This window comes from Malus sylvestris, chromosome 2 (assembly GCF_916048215.2).
Source record: "Malus sylvestris chromosome 2, drMalSylv7.2, whole genome shotgun sequence".
Taxonomy (NCBI): Eukaryota; Viridiplantae; Streptophyta; class Magnoliopsida; order Rosales; family Rosaceae; genus Malus; species Malus sylvestris.
The window spans coordinates 29,485,037-29,502,748 of NC_062261.1; the positions used below are offsets into that span (position 1 = coordinate 29,485,037).

Consider the following 17,712-nt stretch of genomic DNA (forward strand, 5'->3'; position numbering starts at 1 on the left):
TTTAGTCAATGGGTTAATTTAGTCTATGTTTTCAATTTGACCAATTTGATCTTTGTTTTATCTTCATTAGCCAATTAAAGGCATTTTCATCTAATTTTTGTAAAAAAATATATAAATTATTATAAACTTATATATAAAATTATAATTTATTTGATTTAAAATATTTAAAATTAAATAAAATTAAAAATTAAAAGAAAAATTATTCTCCACTCTCCTCTCTAACATTACTTCCTCTCGTTTTTTATGTCAAAATGTCAAATAAGTTGTCAAATTTAAATTTTATATTTAAAATTTGAGTTCTTCTTTAAAAATGGTTTAATATTAATTTTCGTACCAACAATATAAACATGATGCAAAAACATTAAGAGCTACAGGGTCCCACTTTTGAAAAAAAAATCTTCTTTTAACGTTTCTCAACAAAATAAATGTAAAAGTGTAACCAGACGTTTGGCGGAGCTGACGGAACCATTACCAGACTGATTTATATTTTTCTGTCAGAGAACCGTTACAGACTGATGACAGTGCCACAATATCCCAAGTTACCGAATCCCTAACCCTGTTAACCCTTCCGTTTCCATCTCCAACGTTCCGTCACTTAACCTCAAACGCCGTCGTCTCTTTCTCTCTCATCAATCTCAAACCCTAACCCTAATGGCTTCCTCCGACAACTTCCCGATGATCGACGCCTCCTCTCACCTCCAAGCTCCAACGCGCCCCGGCGACACCATCGACTCCGCCGCCGCTGCCAACAACGGCAATTTCTTCCCTCCACCCTTCCCGGACGACATTGATCGGAGTCCGAACCCGACCCGAAACTCCAACACTAAACGGAGCTCTTACTACAATAAAAGATTCAAATCTTCCTCCGCTAACCCTAACCCTACCACCAGCACCACCGAAGCCGAGTCGTCCAGCGGGCCCGAAACGGCATCGCAGCGAGGTGACTATCGGAAGGACCGCGAGGAGTGGAGCGACACTGCCATCGGGTGCCTTCTAGAAGCTTACACCGAGAAATTCAACCAGCTGAACAGGGGAAACCTGCGGGGGAGGGACTGGGAAGAGGTGGCGGAGATGCTCAGCGAGCGGTGTGGGACCGGCGGTGCCAATAAGTCGGCGTACAAGACGGTAGAGCAGTGTAAGAATAAGATTGACAATTTGAAGAAAAGGTACAAGGTGGAGCTGCAGAGGATTAATAGTAGTGGGTTGGGTGCCAGTCACTGGCATTGGTTTAAGAAGCTTGAGGTCATTTTAGGGAGTTCCGTTGCTGCGAAAGGTGGCGGTGGTTCGGACGAGGAGCGCAGCGTGGGCAGAGCCGGTGGTAATGCGGCTAAGCAGCTGAAGAGGTATTGTAAATTGTAGTAATAAATATGGTTCAAGTTTTTGGTTGAATCCAAGAAACTTTGCTTTGTTAGGTTTTTAATTTTGGATGAACCATGAACGTGAAATATACGACACTGGTTGAACTTGATTCTCTAGTTAGTGTTTGCTTCTGTTCATGTCATGAATCGGATATATTTGTGCCATTGGACTTTAAAAAGTGCGCCCGCCGGAATAAAGTTAGTGGCATTGGTTCCATGTTTCGGTATTGTTACTGGTTGTAGATGATGGTGGAACTACTTTATAGGGTTTCTTGCTCGTACGGGTAAAAATGACATGTCGGGTATGTTCGGTTAATGATTATTGGTTTTCTTTTCACAAACAAAACATCTTCATGGAGCGGCAGATATTTCTGTTGGCAGATTCACGCCAGGCAGCGCTGCTTTTGGAAACAACCTGAAAGCCAAGTCGATGCCAAATCTAAAATGGCGAAGAGTGATGCTTAAAATTAGTGGTGCTGCATTAGCTGGGGACTGCCAGAGTATCGACCCCAAGGTGCGAGTTTTAGCTAATACGCTACCGAGTTTTATAATATTAGATTATTTGTGCTGAATAAATGAGCTGACCTGCTTCTCTCTGTAATTAGGTAGCAATGCAGATTGCTGAGGAAGTGGCAAGAGCTTGCCACCTTGGAGTGGAGGTATTTCCTAAACTTGTATTTCTTTTTTACCAATGGTTCTGCTTCCGGTACTTTGTAATCTTTTGGTTTGTGTCATAACGTAGTGTTTTGTATTCTATCCTTTCTAAAGGTAGCAATCGTTGTCGGAGGCCGTAATGTCTTTTGTGGAGAGACTTGGGTGTCTTCTACTGGATTGGATAGGTCTACAGCATACCATATTGGGTAACGTCCAAATTTTTTTTCTCTGTGTGGTCTACTTCTGTTCAATTATAAAGCTTGAATATCATCTTCATTATGTTCCAATGGTCAGTAAGCAAAAACATCAAATTTCTAGTTTTGACGGTGTCTTAACTGTTTAGTTATTACTTTTATTTCCAAATTTTATTCTGTCAACTTGGTCAGTAGTCAAATACAATGTTACATAATCAAAATTAGGTTGGGGTACTTAAAGGGAGTCGCGCTTTTGATTCGAGCATGTTGTTTAGCGGCCCTCTGGATCTTTAGGCTTGGTTGCAAAATTGCTGGGTTTGCTAGGTTTCACATATGCAGGCTGTCTGTGCGGAAGTTTTGCAGTGGTTGCTAATATCTATTAGTCTGAATCCTCTGTCTACTTCAGTCCAGAAAAATAAAATCCCTTCTTTGCTTCCATCTTTGCAGTTATATCTCAACTTCTTTTACAAATAAATAAGTCAATGTACTTATAAAATCTGAATTGGTAAATGCATGCTGTTTCTCTAACGTTGATTTCTCATCAGTATGATGGCAACAGTCATGAATTCTGTAATACTTCAATCAGCTTTAGAGAAGGTGGGTCTTCAGGCACGTGTTCAAACATCATTAACAATCCCAGAGGTTTCTGAGCCATATAATAGGCTTCGAGCCATACGACATCTTGAGAAAGGAAGAGTTGTTATATTTGGTGGTACTGGTGCCGGCACTGGAAATTATCTTTTCACAACTGATACTGCAGCAGCCTTGCGAGCGTCTGAGAGTAGGAGTCTACCCTGCCCCCTATGTATTTCTTTTGTATTCTACTTATTTTATTTTTCTCTATGCTCTTTTTTCCTTTATTTTTCTATTTCATCTATCAACCTATAATATATATATATATATATATATATATATATATATATTTTTTTTTTTTTAATATAATATTATATAATTATTTTCTTCTGGTGTCAGTTAATGCAGAGGCAGTCGTCAAGGGCACAAACTTCAATGGCATATATGACTCTCATCCTGGTAACAACAGTGCTAATGTTGATATAATTTGCTATAGGGAGGTTGTTCCTAGCAGTAATACCTCCATGGATGCCATGGCATTAACATATTGCGAAGAGAATCGAATTCCGGGTTGGTCTCATACTTTCCTATTTGCACATATTTTAGCAAATGTTGAACCATCATTTGACTAAAAATAATGTGCTTTCTCTGTAGTTGTGATTTTCAATCTGCTGGAACCTGGAAATATTTCAAGAGCTCTATGTGGAGAACAAGTTGGCACTTTGATTGATCAGACTGGAAGGATTATTTAATGCATATGGAGCCATTCCTTCCGGTGTTTGGGAAGTACAGTGTAATTTAATACGAAATAATGGTTGTCCACTTGATGGTCCGATAAGTATGTCAGAGTTCCTGTTTCTGTGGTTCCCCTTGTGTTTGCATCGACATGTAATTCCTCTCAGGAAACTTCAGAGTATGTCGGAGAAAGCGATGAAGCAGGTGAGGTATGGCTGTTGGTTTTGTTGTGAATGCAAAATCATGTAGTAAGAAAGCAAGGAAGCGAGCGGGGTAAGGCCGGTTTAATGTAGATGTGAACGATTGTGAAGAAAACAAGGAAGCAGGCGTGTAACTGGTAAAGCATTTCTTTAGTTGTGAATGTAAACAGTGTATTAATAGCAAGTCTTTTCTAAAAGGACCCGGCTTCTCTGCCCTCCTAGTTCTTATACACTCTCATCCCCTCCTATTTTGTTCGGTCACGGTTAAGTCACGTCAACATTTTATATTGATTTTTTTATAAAGATAATAAGACAAAAAGTAATAGTGATATAAAATGTTGACATGGTTTAACCGTGATCGCACAAATAGGAGGGAATGAGGTGTATGAGAACTGGGAGGACAGAGAAGTCAGGTCCTTTCTAAAAAGACTAATGGGATTACAAATGCAATTGCCTGTTTTCAAGCAGTTCTTGACAATCATCACTAGGGATGGGCAAATACCTATTGGTTATGGGTAATTACGGTTACCCGTCTATTTAAATTAAACGGTTATGGTTATGGGTAACCGTTTAGATAAATAAACGGTTATACCATAACCGTTTACCTGCGAAATTTAAATGGGCGGTTATGGGTATTAATCGCGGTTATAAACGGATAACCGTTTACCCATTTATTTTATATATGTAAAACTAACACAAACCATGTTCTCAATCCAATAATACTTAGCACCCAATAAATTAGCAAGGAATTCATCGGTCATTCTCTCAATAACACTGCTACAGGAATGATGATTCTCATCATCATGGAATGCATCAAATTAATTTAAATTCCTTGCGGGTAATCGTGAAATTGACAGAAATGCTTTGACAGAAATGTCTTCTAAACAATTTTTGTAACTCAATAATACTTAGCAAATATTATATTTACCTTCATTGGTAACAGTTAAAAATATCGTCCGTAAACTATTATTTCAATTATTGGAATGGTATAAGGACTTAAAAAATTAAAATACGGAAATGTATGATGAATGTACTTATAACGGTGTTTAATTGTCAAAAAAAAAATTATTATTATTTTTTTTTAATTTTCAAGTTGTTAAAAAACATGTAGATAGATGAAAAAGGGGTAATGGTAAAAAAAAAAAGATAAATGGGTTAAAAAGAGTAAATGGGTAAACATGTATTAAACAGTTACGGTTAAATAGATATGCAGTTATGAGTATGGTTAACCATTTATAAACGATTATGGGTATGGGTATAACCGTTTAGGCAATTACCCAATGGCTAAACAGTTATGCGGGTATGAGCATACATGGTTATGGGTAAATAATCGCGGTTACCTGCCCGTCATAACCGTTGCCCATCCCTATTCATCACGTGAGTTTACGTTTTTTTGTATGGTGCTGTTTCATTTTTGTTTGGTACACCAGAGCTGAAAGTTCGAGTAAATATCAGTGGATGGGTGTTGAGTTTTGCATTAGAGTTAGGTTACGCTTATGCCTCATAGTTCCCATTGAATGGTGGAGTTTCGTGTTTTACAGATACCGATGACGTGCAACGCTCACCGGCCGTGCATCAACGATGGTAGTGGGTGTTCATGAGTTGGGGTTCTGTTTTAGGATTGTGAAATCAAAATAATGCTAGTGGGTGGAAGATTAAAGGGCTAAAATCAAGGAGGTTTATTTCACTTTGGGAATGTTTAGGTGATCGTACCTCAATTAAGAGAAGATAAATGCACAGGGTTCTTACCAAAATGCCTTCTGCGACGATGTAATCGCGATTTTGGGCGTTACCGGTTCGGTAAATCGCTACTTTCGCACACGATCGATCGACATGGCACCCGTACACCGCATTTACAATTCACACAGGCATGAATATTTGGCAAATAAAAGGGGCTCAATTCAAACAATTACAAAATCATTTAAGTCGGTCTGGATTTTCACTAAAAGCAAAATTTTATTGCATCCGGAGTCCTGGTATACATAAATCGGCTCAAAAACTAACCTCATTTAGGAGATAAAATTGCCTCCTTTGAAAACTAACCTCATTTAGGAGATAAAATTGCCGCCTTTACAATTAACCGTACAAGCAACAACCAAAAATGTAATGAGCCACTTAGTGTAGTGGTGTTCCTCTCCACTTGTAAGCAAGAGACCTTAGGTTCGATTCTCATCAAAGACAAAATTGAACCACATTATTATGACAAACCCATTAAAGGGTCCCACTCCTCAGCTAACTCTACATCCTCTGTACAATAGATCTTGAGACCCATATTCATATTTTTGGTCCATCCTTCGTCGTTCCTCTCTTTTTCGCTTTAGGGCATCCTACCAAAAATCTTGGAACTATCCTAAAATAAACTTTGAACTCTATATGGGAATTTCCAACGTTGCGGGAGTAGTGAGGTTGGTCCGATACCTCCAAGAATGCTCCAAGAGAGATTATATTCACACCCCAAATTACTTCTCCCACACCTTTTTAATTTTTTAATATTTTCTACACACCACTAACAATTGATAGAAAAATATTAAAAAATTAAAAGGGTGTAGAAGAAGTAATTTGGGGTGTATGAATATAATCTCACATGCTCCAAATTTAGATACGATTATTTTGGCTGGAAATAGCTATCATAAATAGAAAGTTTATCAAAATCCTCGTAGTTAGCCTTTAGTCCGAGAAATTGGCTACCCAACTGAGCACAACCAGCTTCTGGCCACCGGCAGCCCCCATCTCGCATGCGTAACGGGCATAACGTTTCACATACTCGGCCGACTGGGTTGCTGGAAGCATCATCATCTGCCATAACTGTGATCGAAACAGAGAGGTCTGATTTCTCATCGCGCTGCACGGTGCCATCCGCTTCTCTTTTTAAATAGTAAGTTGACTTCTGCGAAGGTTCAATTTGGCTGCTCTCGATGTCGATGGCGCAATCTCCGCTGTTTGAAAAGTGGACCTTGCATCCCAGTGATTGTACAGCTCGCTTTATGGCCTCACTTTCCTTGGTTGCCCTCGAGGCCATCTGCTTAACTGAGCTGCTAACTTGCTTCTCATTTTGCAGTTCTGCGGCTAATGATTCCATCATGGTGGCAATTTCTTTAGCGTTCCTTTCTGCCATTTCTTTTTCCTGCAAGGAGTTTTAGAGCCAATGTAAAATGTTATTATTCAAGTCGCATAAGCAAAAGGTAACATGCCATTTAAGTTTTGGGAAACAAACGATCAGAGACGTACGAAACATAAACCACCATCTTCCACAAACATATTAGGCTTGTCAATAAACAAAAATTTATCAACTATACCAATCCCTCGTTGGCCTTTAAAATGTTTAGATCAACATCATTGACTTGCTAGACACAAGTACACATTATATTCAGGTTGATTTACCAAATAATTGACCTACAATACAAGCAATAAAATAATCATGTCATATTGACATGAAGAAGGCGAATACGCTGAAAAGCCACTTGGGCTCAATTTCACAAATAACAATCTACGGTAAAAAGTTTTGGCTGCCATGATGATCAATAGCAACTGACAGAGAGTATGAATAAAAGATTTAACCACAAATATTTCAAATTTCAAATTGTTTTTGTTTTCATTTCCAAATCCAGTTTGTATGCATTCTTGCTGTAGTTTAGCTAGAATCTTGATCTGTTGGTTTTTCAGTTTTCCTAGAGACCAAAGAGGGCCTTATTCTTGAATTTCTATTACCCAAAAAAATGGGGCAACCTAAACACGACGTAATTATTAAATAGGCCGGATACAACATGGCACAATTGCAAGCCCTACACTACGATCAAGAACGCTCCCTCTCTTAGAATAAGACTAGAGAAGGGAATTTAGAGGAAAGATTTTAGAAGCCAGTACCAGAAGAATTATTACCTTTTGTAGTTCAGAGAATTTAACATCCATTTGCCTAAATTGAGCTTCAATCCCTCCAGTTTGAGCCTCTGAGGGACAAGCCCAACGAAGATGGAATTGAGGCCAGAGAGTTGGTGCTAAAGCTGCTGCTGGAGGTAACAGTGGACCATCATGTTTTAATGGATCATAAAAGTAGTTATAGTGCACATGAGAACTTCCCTGCGAAGCACGTAAATCAGCCAAATATGCCCACATGCATCCACAAGCTTCAGGTACACCACATAGCTGCCTCTCTCTTTCACTGAAATACATAAGCAATCGGGAAAAAGTACTTTTAGTACTTGAATAATAGTTTGCGTCAGAAGTCTCTGGGTCAACTATTCTATCAAATAAACCGAGCACAATTTTGCACGGTCAACCTGTTTTTCGAGAAGAGATGCAAAACATGCTATATTTCAAACTTCTTACCTATTACAGAAGAAGTTTCCAAAGCGACACGATAGAACACAGTCCAATAGATCAACCAGAAATGCCTTGTAAAAAAATAGTAGAAACTTTAATGAGATATTGTTCCCTGACCACAAAGGAACATTAAAAAACAGATAAAGTTGTTCCATGACACATTCAACTGCATTCGTGAACAGTTTCATCCGCAAAAGAAAAATGAGTGCTCTTATGAAAGAAGGATGCATACCGAAGAAAACTCAAAAGCAAAAGGATACATCCGCAGTAATTGTGAAACACAATCAACCCACTGCATCAGAAAAGCATAAGATTAGTGACTATACAGCAGAGAAAAGAAAGAAAAAAAAAAGTTCAGGTGCAACATGTTCGCAATCTCAGACCATTCCTCAAAATTAAGCACTTGGCGTTGTTTCAAGTGGAAAGGACAAACTTGACAGAAAAATGGAAGTTGACTGAGAGTGAACCGCTGCTGAAATTCAACAGAGAAGTAGTAACATTTTACAATTTTGGTAATACTTGATTGCTTATTGACAGTAACTCTTACATCTCTCAATTAATAAGCTTGGCTTCTCCTATTTACCCACAAGACAACATGAAATAACAAATAAACGATGAATTTCTAACTAGGAACCTCAAAAACATATTGCACGGGCTGTACTCTATTGTAACCAATGTTGCATGGGTACTCTGTTTTTTTGGGGTTAGTGGGAGTATCAGACTTGGATACCCCTTGATTACGTAAAATCGACTATCTGTTGAATACGGATGTTGAGGACACGAGGTGGATACGGTCAAGGATATGATTGGGGTGTTTTGCAACTTCCTTTTAAAGAGGGGTCAGATTGGCTATTTTTGAAAGGGAACTTTAACGAAAAGCATCCGGTACTGTTCACTTTAACGAAAAACCACATTTTTACACTAAAAAGTCAATCCTGGTACTATTCACTTTACCCTTTATTTTGTCCTTATCATTAAAACTCAAAGTTTTCAAGCCCTTTTCATTAGTTTTCCTTTTTTGAAAAGGCCAAAAGTCACAAATGATCCTTGTGGTTTATGGTAATTGTTACTTTGCCATGGTTCAAGTTTTGTCAATTTTTCCGTTATGATATATTTAAGAAACCAACTTTGGTCAAGTGTTCAATTTTCTTCAATTCATATAACTTGGTGTCCACGTGGGCTTCATGTTCAAGAGCATTATCTTCCTCTATCCAATCTCACTTATAAGTTGGTATATGAAACAACTTTTGTGGTGCATTAGAGACTTGAAACAAAGATTTTTCAGGTTTACTTGAGTGAAATCATAGTGATTCCAGATGACTTTGGGATTGGACACAAAAATACTAAAATGCCCATATACATGACACATGTTGTTGCCAAGTTACACAAAATGATGAAAATTGAACATTTAACTAAATTGATAGTAGAAGTAAATCACATGAGAAAATTTTAGTACACCACAAGGACAACAAAGAAGAAGAAAGCCTGTATGAAACTTGAACACGAATCCTTGATTTTATTGTGTTCCATTTGTGTGAATCGATTGATATTTGTTAATATGATGAATGGGTTCTTTTTTGGTTTAGAAGTATAAGAATAGGGAGTTGAATTTTAATGCACTAATTATGTACCAATATAACAAGGCGCACCTGCAGAAATATGGGAGAATAGTTATTTGAATTCTGTGAATGAGAAGGCACTTGAGACGCTGACTGGCGACTGGGTGATGATTGGAGATTCGGAGCAGAGTACTGCCTTGTTAATTCAGAAGGCATGTTGCCACTTCCTGCTGGCATGCCAACTCGATCTGCAAATGGGTGACCAAATGCTAGCCAATCTTTCTCAATGAGTGCCTGCATCAAAGCAAATAATTAAAATATTTTATAGTCACTTCAAAATCAAAAAGGAAAATTGTGAGTCAAAAGACAGACAACCGTCAACAACCACATGTTTAAACTAAATTTTTTACAATTCAACCCTGGAAGAAATTGACTTCCAAGATATGCACCAATTCCATAATATGGCAACTCTAGTATTGGTAGAAGAAAAAAAAGGAAAAAAAAAGGGTCTTTTTGCAATAAAGTCAACCAGATAAATATACACTGTATGTTGTCCCCAAAACAGAATTTGTTTGCCTTTAACACTATCATTTTTTTTAAATAACTACTTACAAAAGACACCCGAGGTTTTGGGGAACTTAAAAATGGAACACAGCATTCCAATTTTGTAACATTACTAGATGAAGTATTAAAACTAAAACACTTCAAGTCATACTTGTGTCTGACCGAAATCAGGTGAGAAAAAAATGTCTGGGTGTGGTCTGATTGCCTTCTACAAATGGGACCCCCACCTATTACGTAAAGAGTTAACAGAGGCCTAAACAATTAGACACAAGTGTTTTAATACTTTAGGTAGTAGTGTTAAAAAAATGGAAAGGCTGTGTCCATTTTTGAAGTGACCCCAAACCTCAGGGGTGTATTTTGTAATTAGCTCTAAAAAACAGTTAATGATTCGACTTAGAATTTACACTTTAATGTACCACTCTAAATCCCCCTAAACCTCACTAAATACAAAACCATTTGTTGATAAAATAAAAATAAGCAGCTGTTCATGCCTGCAGTGCAATTGACACTCCAGCGTCAAAAGTGCAGAAGGACTACCACCAGAAGGCCCAGAACAGAAAAAGAAATACACTCCTTTTAACATAAATGTGTTCCTCTTACTGGTTTTTCCTTATTTTTCCAAAATAATGCATATACCCATGAAATCGAAGAAAAACTAGCATCACAAAACAGGGTATCTTTCCAAGTATGTCCAGCAGATACCTGAAACCCAGTTAAAGTACGATAGTATGGATCAAGCAACAAATTGGCAAGTGAAATCAGCTGAGTGGTCCTGTCCCATCCATCACTAAACAAAAGAATTGCAAATTTAGATGTTAAAACACCAAAAATGGACTGATAAAAAAAGAAAAAAGAAAAATGGAAAATCTGAAACAGCCAGTTTGATGAAGTACAAATATAATAGACCTTACCTACAATGTACAAGCACTGATGCCGACTCCAAAGCAACACGAGCAGCAATCCAAGCAGAACCAGCCAAGACACTTTGAACATGTATTAACCAACCACTGTCCCCCAAAGTTGACACTGAAGCAGACATACTGCTAAGGTTGCCTCCACCCCACGTCCATCCACCATTTCTCTGTCAATATTAACAAGTAAAAAAAAAGGTCGTACCCAGTGCACAAGGCTCCCGCTTTACACAGGGTCTGTCAATATAAAACATAAATTATCTCCCACATTAAATAACATTTTTTTTATTTATTGATCGAGAAAAAGGCCATAACAAACTTGATCTTTCCTTACTCTATCCCTCTATTCTTTTCATTGTAAATACTTTCACCACTATAAATTTTATCTAATAATTTTTTTTCCTCTCAAAAAGAAAAATATTCACATTCTCTGTTTCTTAGCAAGCCTCAGGACCCGTTGGTTTCCTCTCAAAAAGAAAAATATTCACATTCTCTGTTTCTTAGCAAGCCTCAGGACCCGTTGGAAAAGACACTTTGAGACACATGGGGCCACAGGTCCACAACCTCTGAGTTCTCCAAAAGTACTTCCATTTCACTTTCAGATATAATCCATCTACTTTTTGAATTGACGCCTTCTTTTATATATAAATAACTCCCATTTGGTATCAACCATACTTGTTGCAGAGTTTAAAAACCATAATTAAATAAAGTTTTACATGCAGACCTGATATGAGGTCAGCTCTGGAATCCTTACTCTACCCATCAATACAAGTAACTTTGATCTTTGACCAAAAAAAGAGTAGCTTTGATCCACAAATACAACATACTTCATAGCTATGCTATCAGAATATAAAAACTTAGAGAACCACAAGTTAACACAAATAAAAAGCCCAGATATTCATAAGATATCAAAACTAACCAAGAAAGATGACATTCCATCCGAAGAAGCTGCACCATGAGTGTCTAAGTAGTCTCTGAGTCGGGCAAAGCTCTCTCTCATCGCATGTATGTTGTCTATCCCAAAGAAAACTATCTGATACACATACACCCCAAAAAAATAAATAGTATGTTATATAATTTTTGATATTACACACCCACAGATGCATAAATAAAAAAATCCAAACCTTAGAGATACCTCAGATTGAAGATAATTTGAAGATGACTCAGAGCCACCTCCCATAGCACCATTAGCTAAAGCATTCTTTCGAGGTCTTGCATCAGCTATATATAATTTCCTGGAAGATAGAGGAAAAACCAAACATTTTTACTTATCACAAGATATAATAAACGTTCTGAAATGATACAACATAAAAGAGAACGTGCTCTTTTTTGTTATTATTATTAAAACACATTAATGTTTGTTGCTTTGCAACATTGACCCATTAGCAATAAACGTCGTTAATAAGTAGATGCAACAAGAATAACTGAACGTGAAAAAGTAACACGGAAAAAAGTTCGAAGCAACAAGTTGAAGAAAAATTATCACTTACCTCGGTTTACCTCTTGTACCAGCAAGCTTAGTGCAAAGTGCAGCAACAATCTTTTCATCTGTGTTGCTGCAGACAAGTTAATGCATGCGAATATGCGATCAACACCAATTTCATAAAAATCATGCACAATATAGGATAGTATATAGGTGCTCTAAATTCCAAGAATTAAAAGTAAACTATATATGTATGATATCATTCCTTTACCGGGTTGTCCTATTGACAGATGTCAACCATATCTACTTTATGTGCGTGCAAAAGGTGATAGTAGATTTCATTTTCAAAAGATAGATAATATTACCTCCTCATATTCCTCATGAGACCAACTAAGGGTTGGGATGACCGTGCAAGAACTGCTCCAGTTTCTGTAAGTTGTCAAGAACATAAGGACAAAAGGGATGAATAATACAACAAACAGAGCTACAAAAGGACTTTTTGCATACTTGAATCACACCATGTAACTACAGGCAAGCGACCTCTTGCTCGGAAGTTGGAAGCTTGGAGTACTTCTTCATCACTAGCATCGGCAACCATGAAAAAAATTATTAGTTGTGTAGTTCCAAGGAATGAAGTAAGCCTCATTAAACCTGGAAAAACTTGGGACAGAAGTATGAAATGATGGATCTTAAACTCTTACGTTATGGATTTTGGAACTATCAAGGCAAATGGATAACTCTGGCACATTATATAGCTGGAATTTATACTACTTATTCTCCACAAATCATTAGAAAATGTGAATGAACCATCTTCAATCATATCCATCGATGGTTGTGGGAACCCTTTTCCAAGAAGCCGAAGATACTCATTTAGTAACCGCACCTTTGGGCTGGTGTTACCAAATTTGGATGGTCCAGACACAAAAGCATAAAGATCCCACAGATTTGCTGGCTTTGTACACCTTACTAATGCATCAAATATTGCACGTCTCTGCTAGTTTTTTGTTTTTAAATACCCATGTTAGACAACTGTTCACAACTTCAAATGCAATAAGCAACTAACAGTTTACCATGATATTGAAAACCTTTACACACCAGTAAGATTCTTTCAAGGTTATGGGCATAAAGTACAGACACAAGACAGGCAAGTACATAAATCACTTAATCTCTCAAGTTTAATTGTTTATGTACTCTACAGATAATACTTTTTTTTTCTACACATGTGGTCCAGATGTCCAGAAGTGCTGCCCTGCCTGTGACGCTGCCAATAGCAGTAACCAATTTGGCTTCAGCTGTTACTGGTTGCAGCTTTAGCTGCATTTATTTCCATCACAATATGGGTGAGACTGCCCAACATATAACTCAAATTCTGACATTTTTTGAAAAGTTGAAGCTAAAGCCTCACTTTTCATGACATGCAAAGGACAGTCCATCCCCCCCATACCGACCATCAGTATTCACTTTCAACTGATATGTTAAACGTAGTTTCAGCTATAATAAACTGCAAGTGTTCTTTATTTATGACGACTACTATCAGTTAAACATTCAATCTAATGAAGAGCAGTCAAGGGATATTATGAAGTGCGATTTGACGTAAAAAAGAAAAAGGTTGTCTTAAATTGATGAAATTAGTTTTTGAGAGTGATGTTCAGTTTTGTCACAACATTTGCAAAACCATAGATATAAAAGATACAAAACCTTTAACAGATATAGACTGGAATGGACCACAATCCAAAAGTATCAAGAAGTATTCACACAAATAATTTACCTGCCTTGTTTTAGGACGAAACCCAAAGACAATGGTCCTCATGTCTTTACCTGCAAAGTATAAATGCATAAAACTATTAGTTCTTTCAAGCCCATAAGACCTATCACTGGACTAACAAACTATATTTACTGAAATATATGAGTATCAACGCAAAGGATGCCATGAGCAACTAGACATACTTGGACCCACCACTCCAGTAAAAAAAGGTCGTACCCAGTGCACAAGACTCCCGCTTTACGCAGGGTCTGGGAGAGGTGAATGTCGGCTAGCCTTACCCCCATTTATGGAGAGGCTGCTCCCAAGGCTCGAACCCGAGACCTACCGCTCATGGACCCACCACTCCAGTAGCAACTATGAAATTAAAAAGAGAATTTTTCTTGCACAAAGTATAGACAACTACACACCTTAGCCTTATTAAATAAAACATCTTAATCTCCCAAAAATCAATTAATGAAGAGTCATAATTAACTAACATAATCCCTTCTGTCAAGATGACCATATGTGGGAATGTGAATAAGAACTGTTTGAGAAAATCAAAGCAGACCAGGGGGAGAACTTTGGCCTGTATAAAACCAACAAAATTTAGAGGCAGTGAGCCAAATAACCATGTCATTGCAACGAACACCAATACTATAGTAGTCTTGAGGATTTCTATATTGTTTAACAAACACATCTAACATAGAAACCACACCTCTTTTCATAACACAATCTTCAAATGATACTGAATCTCACATGATAACCAATTAAACAACAAAAGAATTCATAAAAATTTACATAAGTACTTCATATTAAATCGTACCAATGACCTGAAGAAGTCGTCTTGATGGACTCTTTTCAGATTGACGAGGGGTTGACTGATTCTTTACGACCTACAAAGTCAAAGAAATACAATGAACTGGCTATGTCCACATCCCAAAGAGATACACTACTGGTGAAAACGATATTGAAAAATAAATAATTGACAGATTCTGGTCACTACCAGACATGCATGAACTTTCTTAAAGCTCTGTCATCTCACAAAATACGGCAAGACGTGAATTTATTCTCTCAAAACAAAAATGTGACAAGGAGTGCAGAGATAGATGGTGCAAAAGAATGTCAAAATAGGCAGATCACTGGCGTATTGGTGGTAGATCACCAGAGAAGTGGAACAAAGAATTGGGAAATCATGAAGGACAACACCTGATGGAGTTGGAAAGGACTTGGATGGGGAGAGCTTTGATATTTAAAATGTAATCAAATATTTCATATTGACACATGGCATGTGTACTTACTTGGAATGGGGTAAGTCATGAATTGAAGAAGGGAAAGAAGGAATGTGTACGGGATTGACTAGTCCCTCTAGTTAATATTATTCCTGATTTTTCTGATATTTGATAACAGATTTTAATGAGGAACCCACACTTTTTTTTTTATTCCATATGAGTTAGTAAACACAGGGAAGTCAGAAATTAGAATAATTCCAATACCCATGTTTTAGTAAATGCAAGAAAGTCAAGACCCGGAAAGATTTTCCATGTAAGTAAACATGCCCACGATTCTTTTTAATAAAAAAATATTAAAACTACTCACAGTTAAAAATATGTGACCAGGCATCTCATAAGCTTTCCTCAATTAATTTCATCTCTAAATCTTTCAAAGATGCAAGACTCTTAGAAAGGTTATAGATACAAATGTCTTGGAGATTGGAGCACCACAGAAAAGTTTATCACAAGACTTGTTTGTCTACAATAAAAATGTATATATGGAGATTAGAACTTACAATTTTGGTGAACTTCTCAATTGTTGTCAAAGGTATCGTGCCAAGCGCAATAACATTCCTTGTTCCCTCACTCTAAAAACAAAGGTAAGAATATCAAATTAGCTATTTTGGGTCTACATGGGAACACACACATACACCAACAACATCATTATATTGCAGACGATTATATATATTTATGTACTATATCTTTTACATTCCTCAAAACTGCAAACAACTTATGCGCTAACAATTTCACTAGCAGTAACGAAACAAGTACAGGTCATACCCAGTGCACAAGGCTCCCGCTTTACGCAGGGTCTGGGAGAGGTGAATGTCGGCTAGCCTTACCCCCATTTATGGAGAGGCTGCTCCCAAGTCTCGAACCCGAGACCTACCGCTCATGGGCGAAGGCACTTGCCATCACACCAAGTGCGACCTCTTAGTAACAGAAACAAGTACAAAACCTAAAAATGCAATGTCTACTGCAAGACTTTTTCTTTATCCTTTTATTAATAAATCTTGAAGGTTTCTCTCTCCCTTTTTTTGTTTTTCAATTTTTCCATCACCTTCTTCCTTCTCATCATATGGACCAATTGCACAGATACTCACTCAGGTGATCAGCCCAAGGGGTAAATTCCAGACCTTAAATATAACAGCATCTGCACGCACATATCTAATTTCTGCTCCCCCAATCTCATCTGTTTCAAACTCACTCTTCTAACATAACTCACTCTAGATTGCCACATTACTAACATGAACTTCATTGTTACCAAAATTACTCCTCTTCAAACATGAATTTCACTCGGGGCATGCATTAAACAAACAGAACGAAACTTCAGAATGAAATGCACTTGAAAATAGCACATCCTCACATATCACATGAACCACTTACCAGGAATAGAAGACGAAAATTGGTCACTATCAAGGTCCCTGCCTCATCCGTATTAACAAGAACAACTCCATACCCCTAAAAGTAAATTTCGAATATCAGAAAACTTCCCCGGCATCCCATTAATTAATAAAGAAAACACCAAATTACATCCATCTTGGTTCGTACTTGTAATTAATTACAAAGAAATCCTCCACAGCTATACATAATTAATCGAGAATTCGGAAATACAAGAAGAAAAGAATTACATTGTAATTAAACTATTAGTATAAGAAAATTCACTATTTCAGCTTATTATTCAATAATCCAATGTACCTCAACTTGGACTTGCTCGGCTTCAAGCAAGCACTCCAATTTTACATGCGAAACGGACTGAGAAACGGACCGCGAAACCGACCGCGAAACAGGCTGCAAAACAAAATTAGAAAACAAAATGTGGGAATTGAAGATTACGAACAAAATTCAAAGTGAAGGAGGAACAAAATTTGAATAAAAATAGAAAAATCATGGGGAAAGAACCCTAGAAGTGGAGAGAGAAGAGGACCTCAATGGTCCAGTCGAGGGCGTCCCAGAGGCCAGTGGCCTCCATCTTCTCGGACTCGGAAGAGTCCCTGAGGGGCGTTGATCGACCTGAACGGTGCTTCGGTGCTGCCATGCCGCGAAGGACGCCGTTTGTCCGACTTTCGACAAGATAATGGAAGAGAGAGAGAGAGAGAGAGAGAGAGAGAGAGAGACGTGAGGTTTCTCGTCGTTTTATTGGTTGTTTGTTGTTGGTGGTGAATGAATCGGCGGAGGGAGGGAGGGAGGGAGGGAGGGAAGGGAG

At 37.7% G+C, this 17,712-nt stretch overlaps 2 protein-coding genes across 6 annotated transcripts; one reads left to right on the forward strand and one right to left on the reverse strand.

The window, feature by feature from the left end:
• The first annotated feature begins 412 nt into the window (after positions 1–412).
• Positions 413–4,195, forward strand: LOC126582995 (uridylate kinase PUMPKIN, chloroplastic-like). Of its 2 annotated transcripts, none has more exons than XM_050247289.1 (8): positions 413–1,343; positions 1,740–1,872; positions 1,964–2,017; positions 2,127–2,218; positions 2,752–3,011; positions 3,179–3,349; positions 3,434–3,885; positions 4,128–4,195. In XM_050247289.1, exons 1-7 carry the CDS (start codon positions 652–654, stop codon positions 3,529–3,531), a joined length of 1,500 nt encoding a protein of 499 aa, XP_050103246.1. In that variant the 5' UTR covers positions 413–651; the 3' UTR covers positions 3,532–3,885; positions 4,128–4,195. The 2 variants fall into 2 exon arrangements, with proteins under 2 accessions (XP_050103246.1, XP_050103254.1); XM_050247297.1 differs by having other exon boundaries at positions 417–1,343; positions 2,752–2,987.
• A 1,455-nt stretch (positions 4,196–5,650) lies between these two features.
• Positions 5,651–17,712, reverse strand: LOC126582953 (phosphatidylinositol-3-phosphatase myotubularin-1-like). Of its 4 annotated transcripts, XM_050247239.1 has the most exons (19): positions 17,434–17,712; positions 17,205–17,297; positions 16,893–16,967; positions 16,022–16,093; positions 15,059–15,128; positions 14,260–14,309; positions 13,193–13,482; positions 12,999–13,072; positions 12,857–12,920; positions 12,559–12,624; positions 12,204–12,303; positions 11,988–12,101; positions 11,069–11,238; positions 10,860–10,944; positions 9,684–9,887; positions 8,267–8,326; positions 8,041–8,105; positions 7,594–7,873; positions 5,651–6,838 (listed from the first exon to the last, which is right to left on the reverse strand). In XM_050247239.1, exons 1-19 carry the CDS (start codon positions 17,542–17,544, stop codon positions 6,320–6,322), a joined length of 2,562 nt encoding a protein of 853 aa, XP_050103196.1. In that variant the 5' UTR covers positions 17,545–17,712; the 3' UTR covers positions 5,651–6,319. The 4 variants fall into 4 exon arrangements, with proteins under 4 accessions (XP_050103196.1, XP_050103201.1, XP_050103211.1 ...); XM_050247244.1 differs by lacking the exon at positions 13,193–13,482 and having other exon boundaries at positions 14,264–14,309; XM_050247254.1 differs by lacking the exons at positions 16,022–16,093; positions 16,893–16,967; positions 17,205–17,297; positions 17,434–17,712 and having other exon boundaries at positions 15,066–15,128.

Coding starts and splice junctions, on each gene's coding strand:
- LOC126582995 (XM_050247289.1), top strand. CDS start 652: ATGGCTTCCTCCGACAACTTCCCGATGATCGACGCCTCCTCTCACCTC. Junction 1,873..1,963: donor GCCAGAGTATCGACCCCAAG/GTGCGAGTTTTA, acceptor CTCTGTAATTAG/GTAGCAATGCAGATTGCTGA. Junction 3,350..3,433: donor CGAAGAGAATCGAATTCCGG/GTTGGTCTCATA, acceptor CTTTCTCTGTAG/TTGTGATTTTCAATCTGCTG.
- LOC126582953 (XM_050247239.1), bottom strand. CDS start 17,544: ATGGCAGCACCGAAGCACCGTTCAGGTCGATCAACGCCCCTCAGGGAC. Junction 12,921..12,998: donor AGTTACATGGTGTGATTCAA/GTATGCAAAAAG, acceptor GACAACTTACAG/AAACTGGAGCAGTTCTTGCA. Junction 8,106..8,266: donor TTGCTTTTGAGTTTTCTTCG/GTATGCATCCTT, acceptor TTTTTTTACAAG/GCATTTCTGGTTGATCTATT.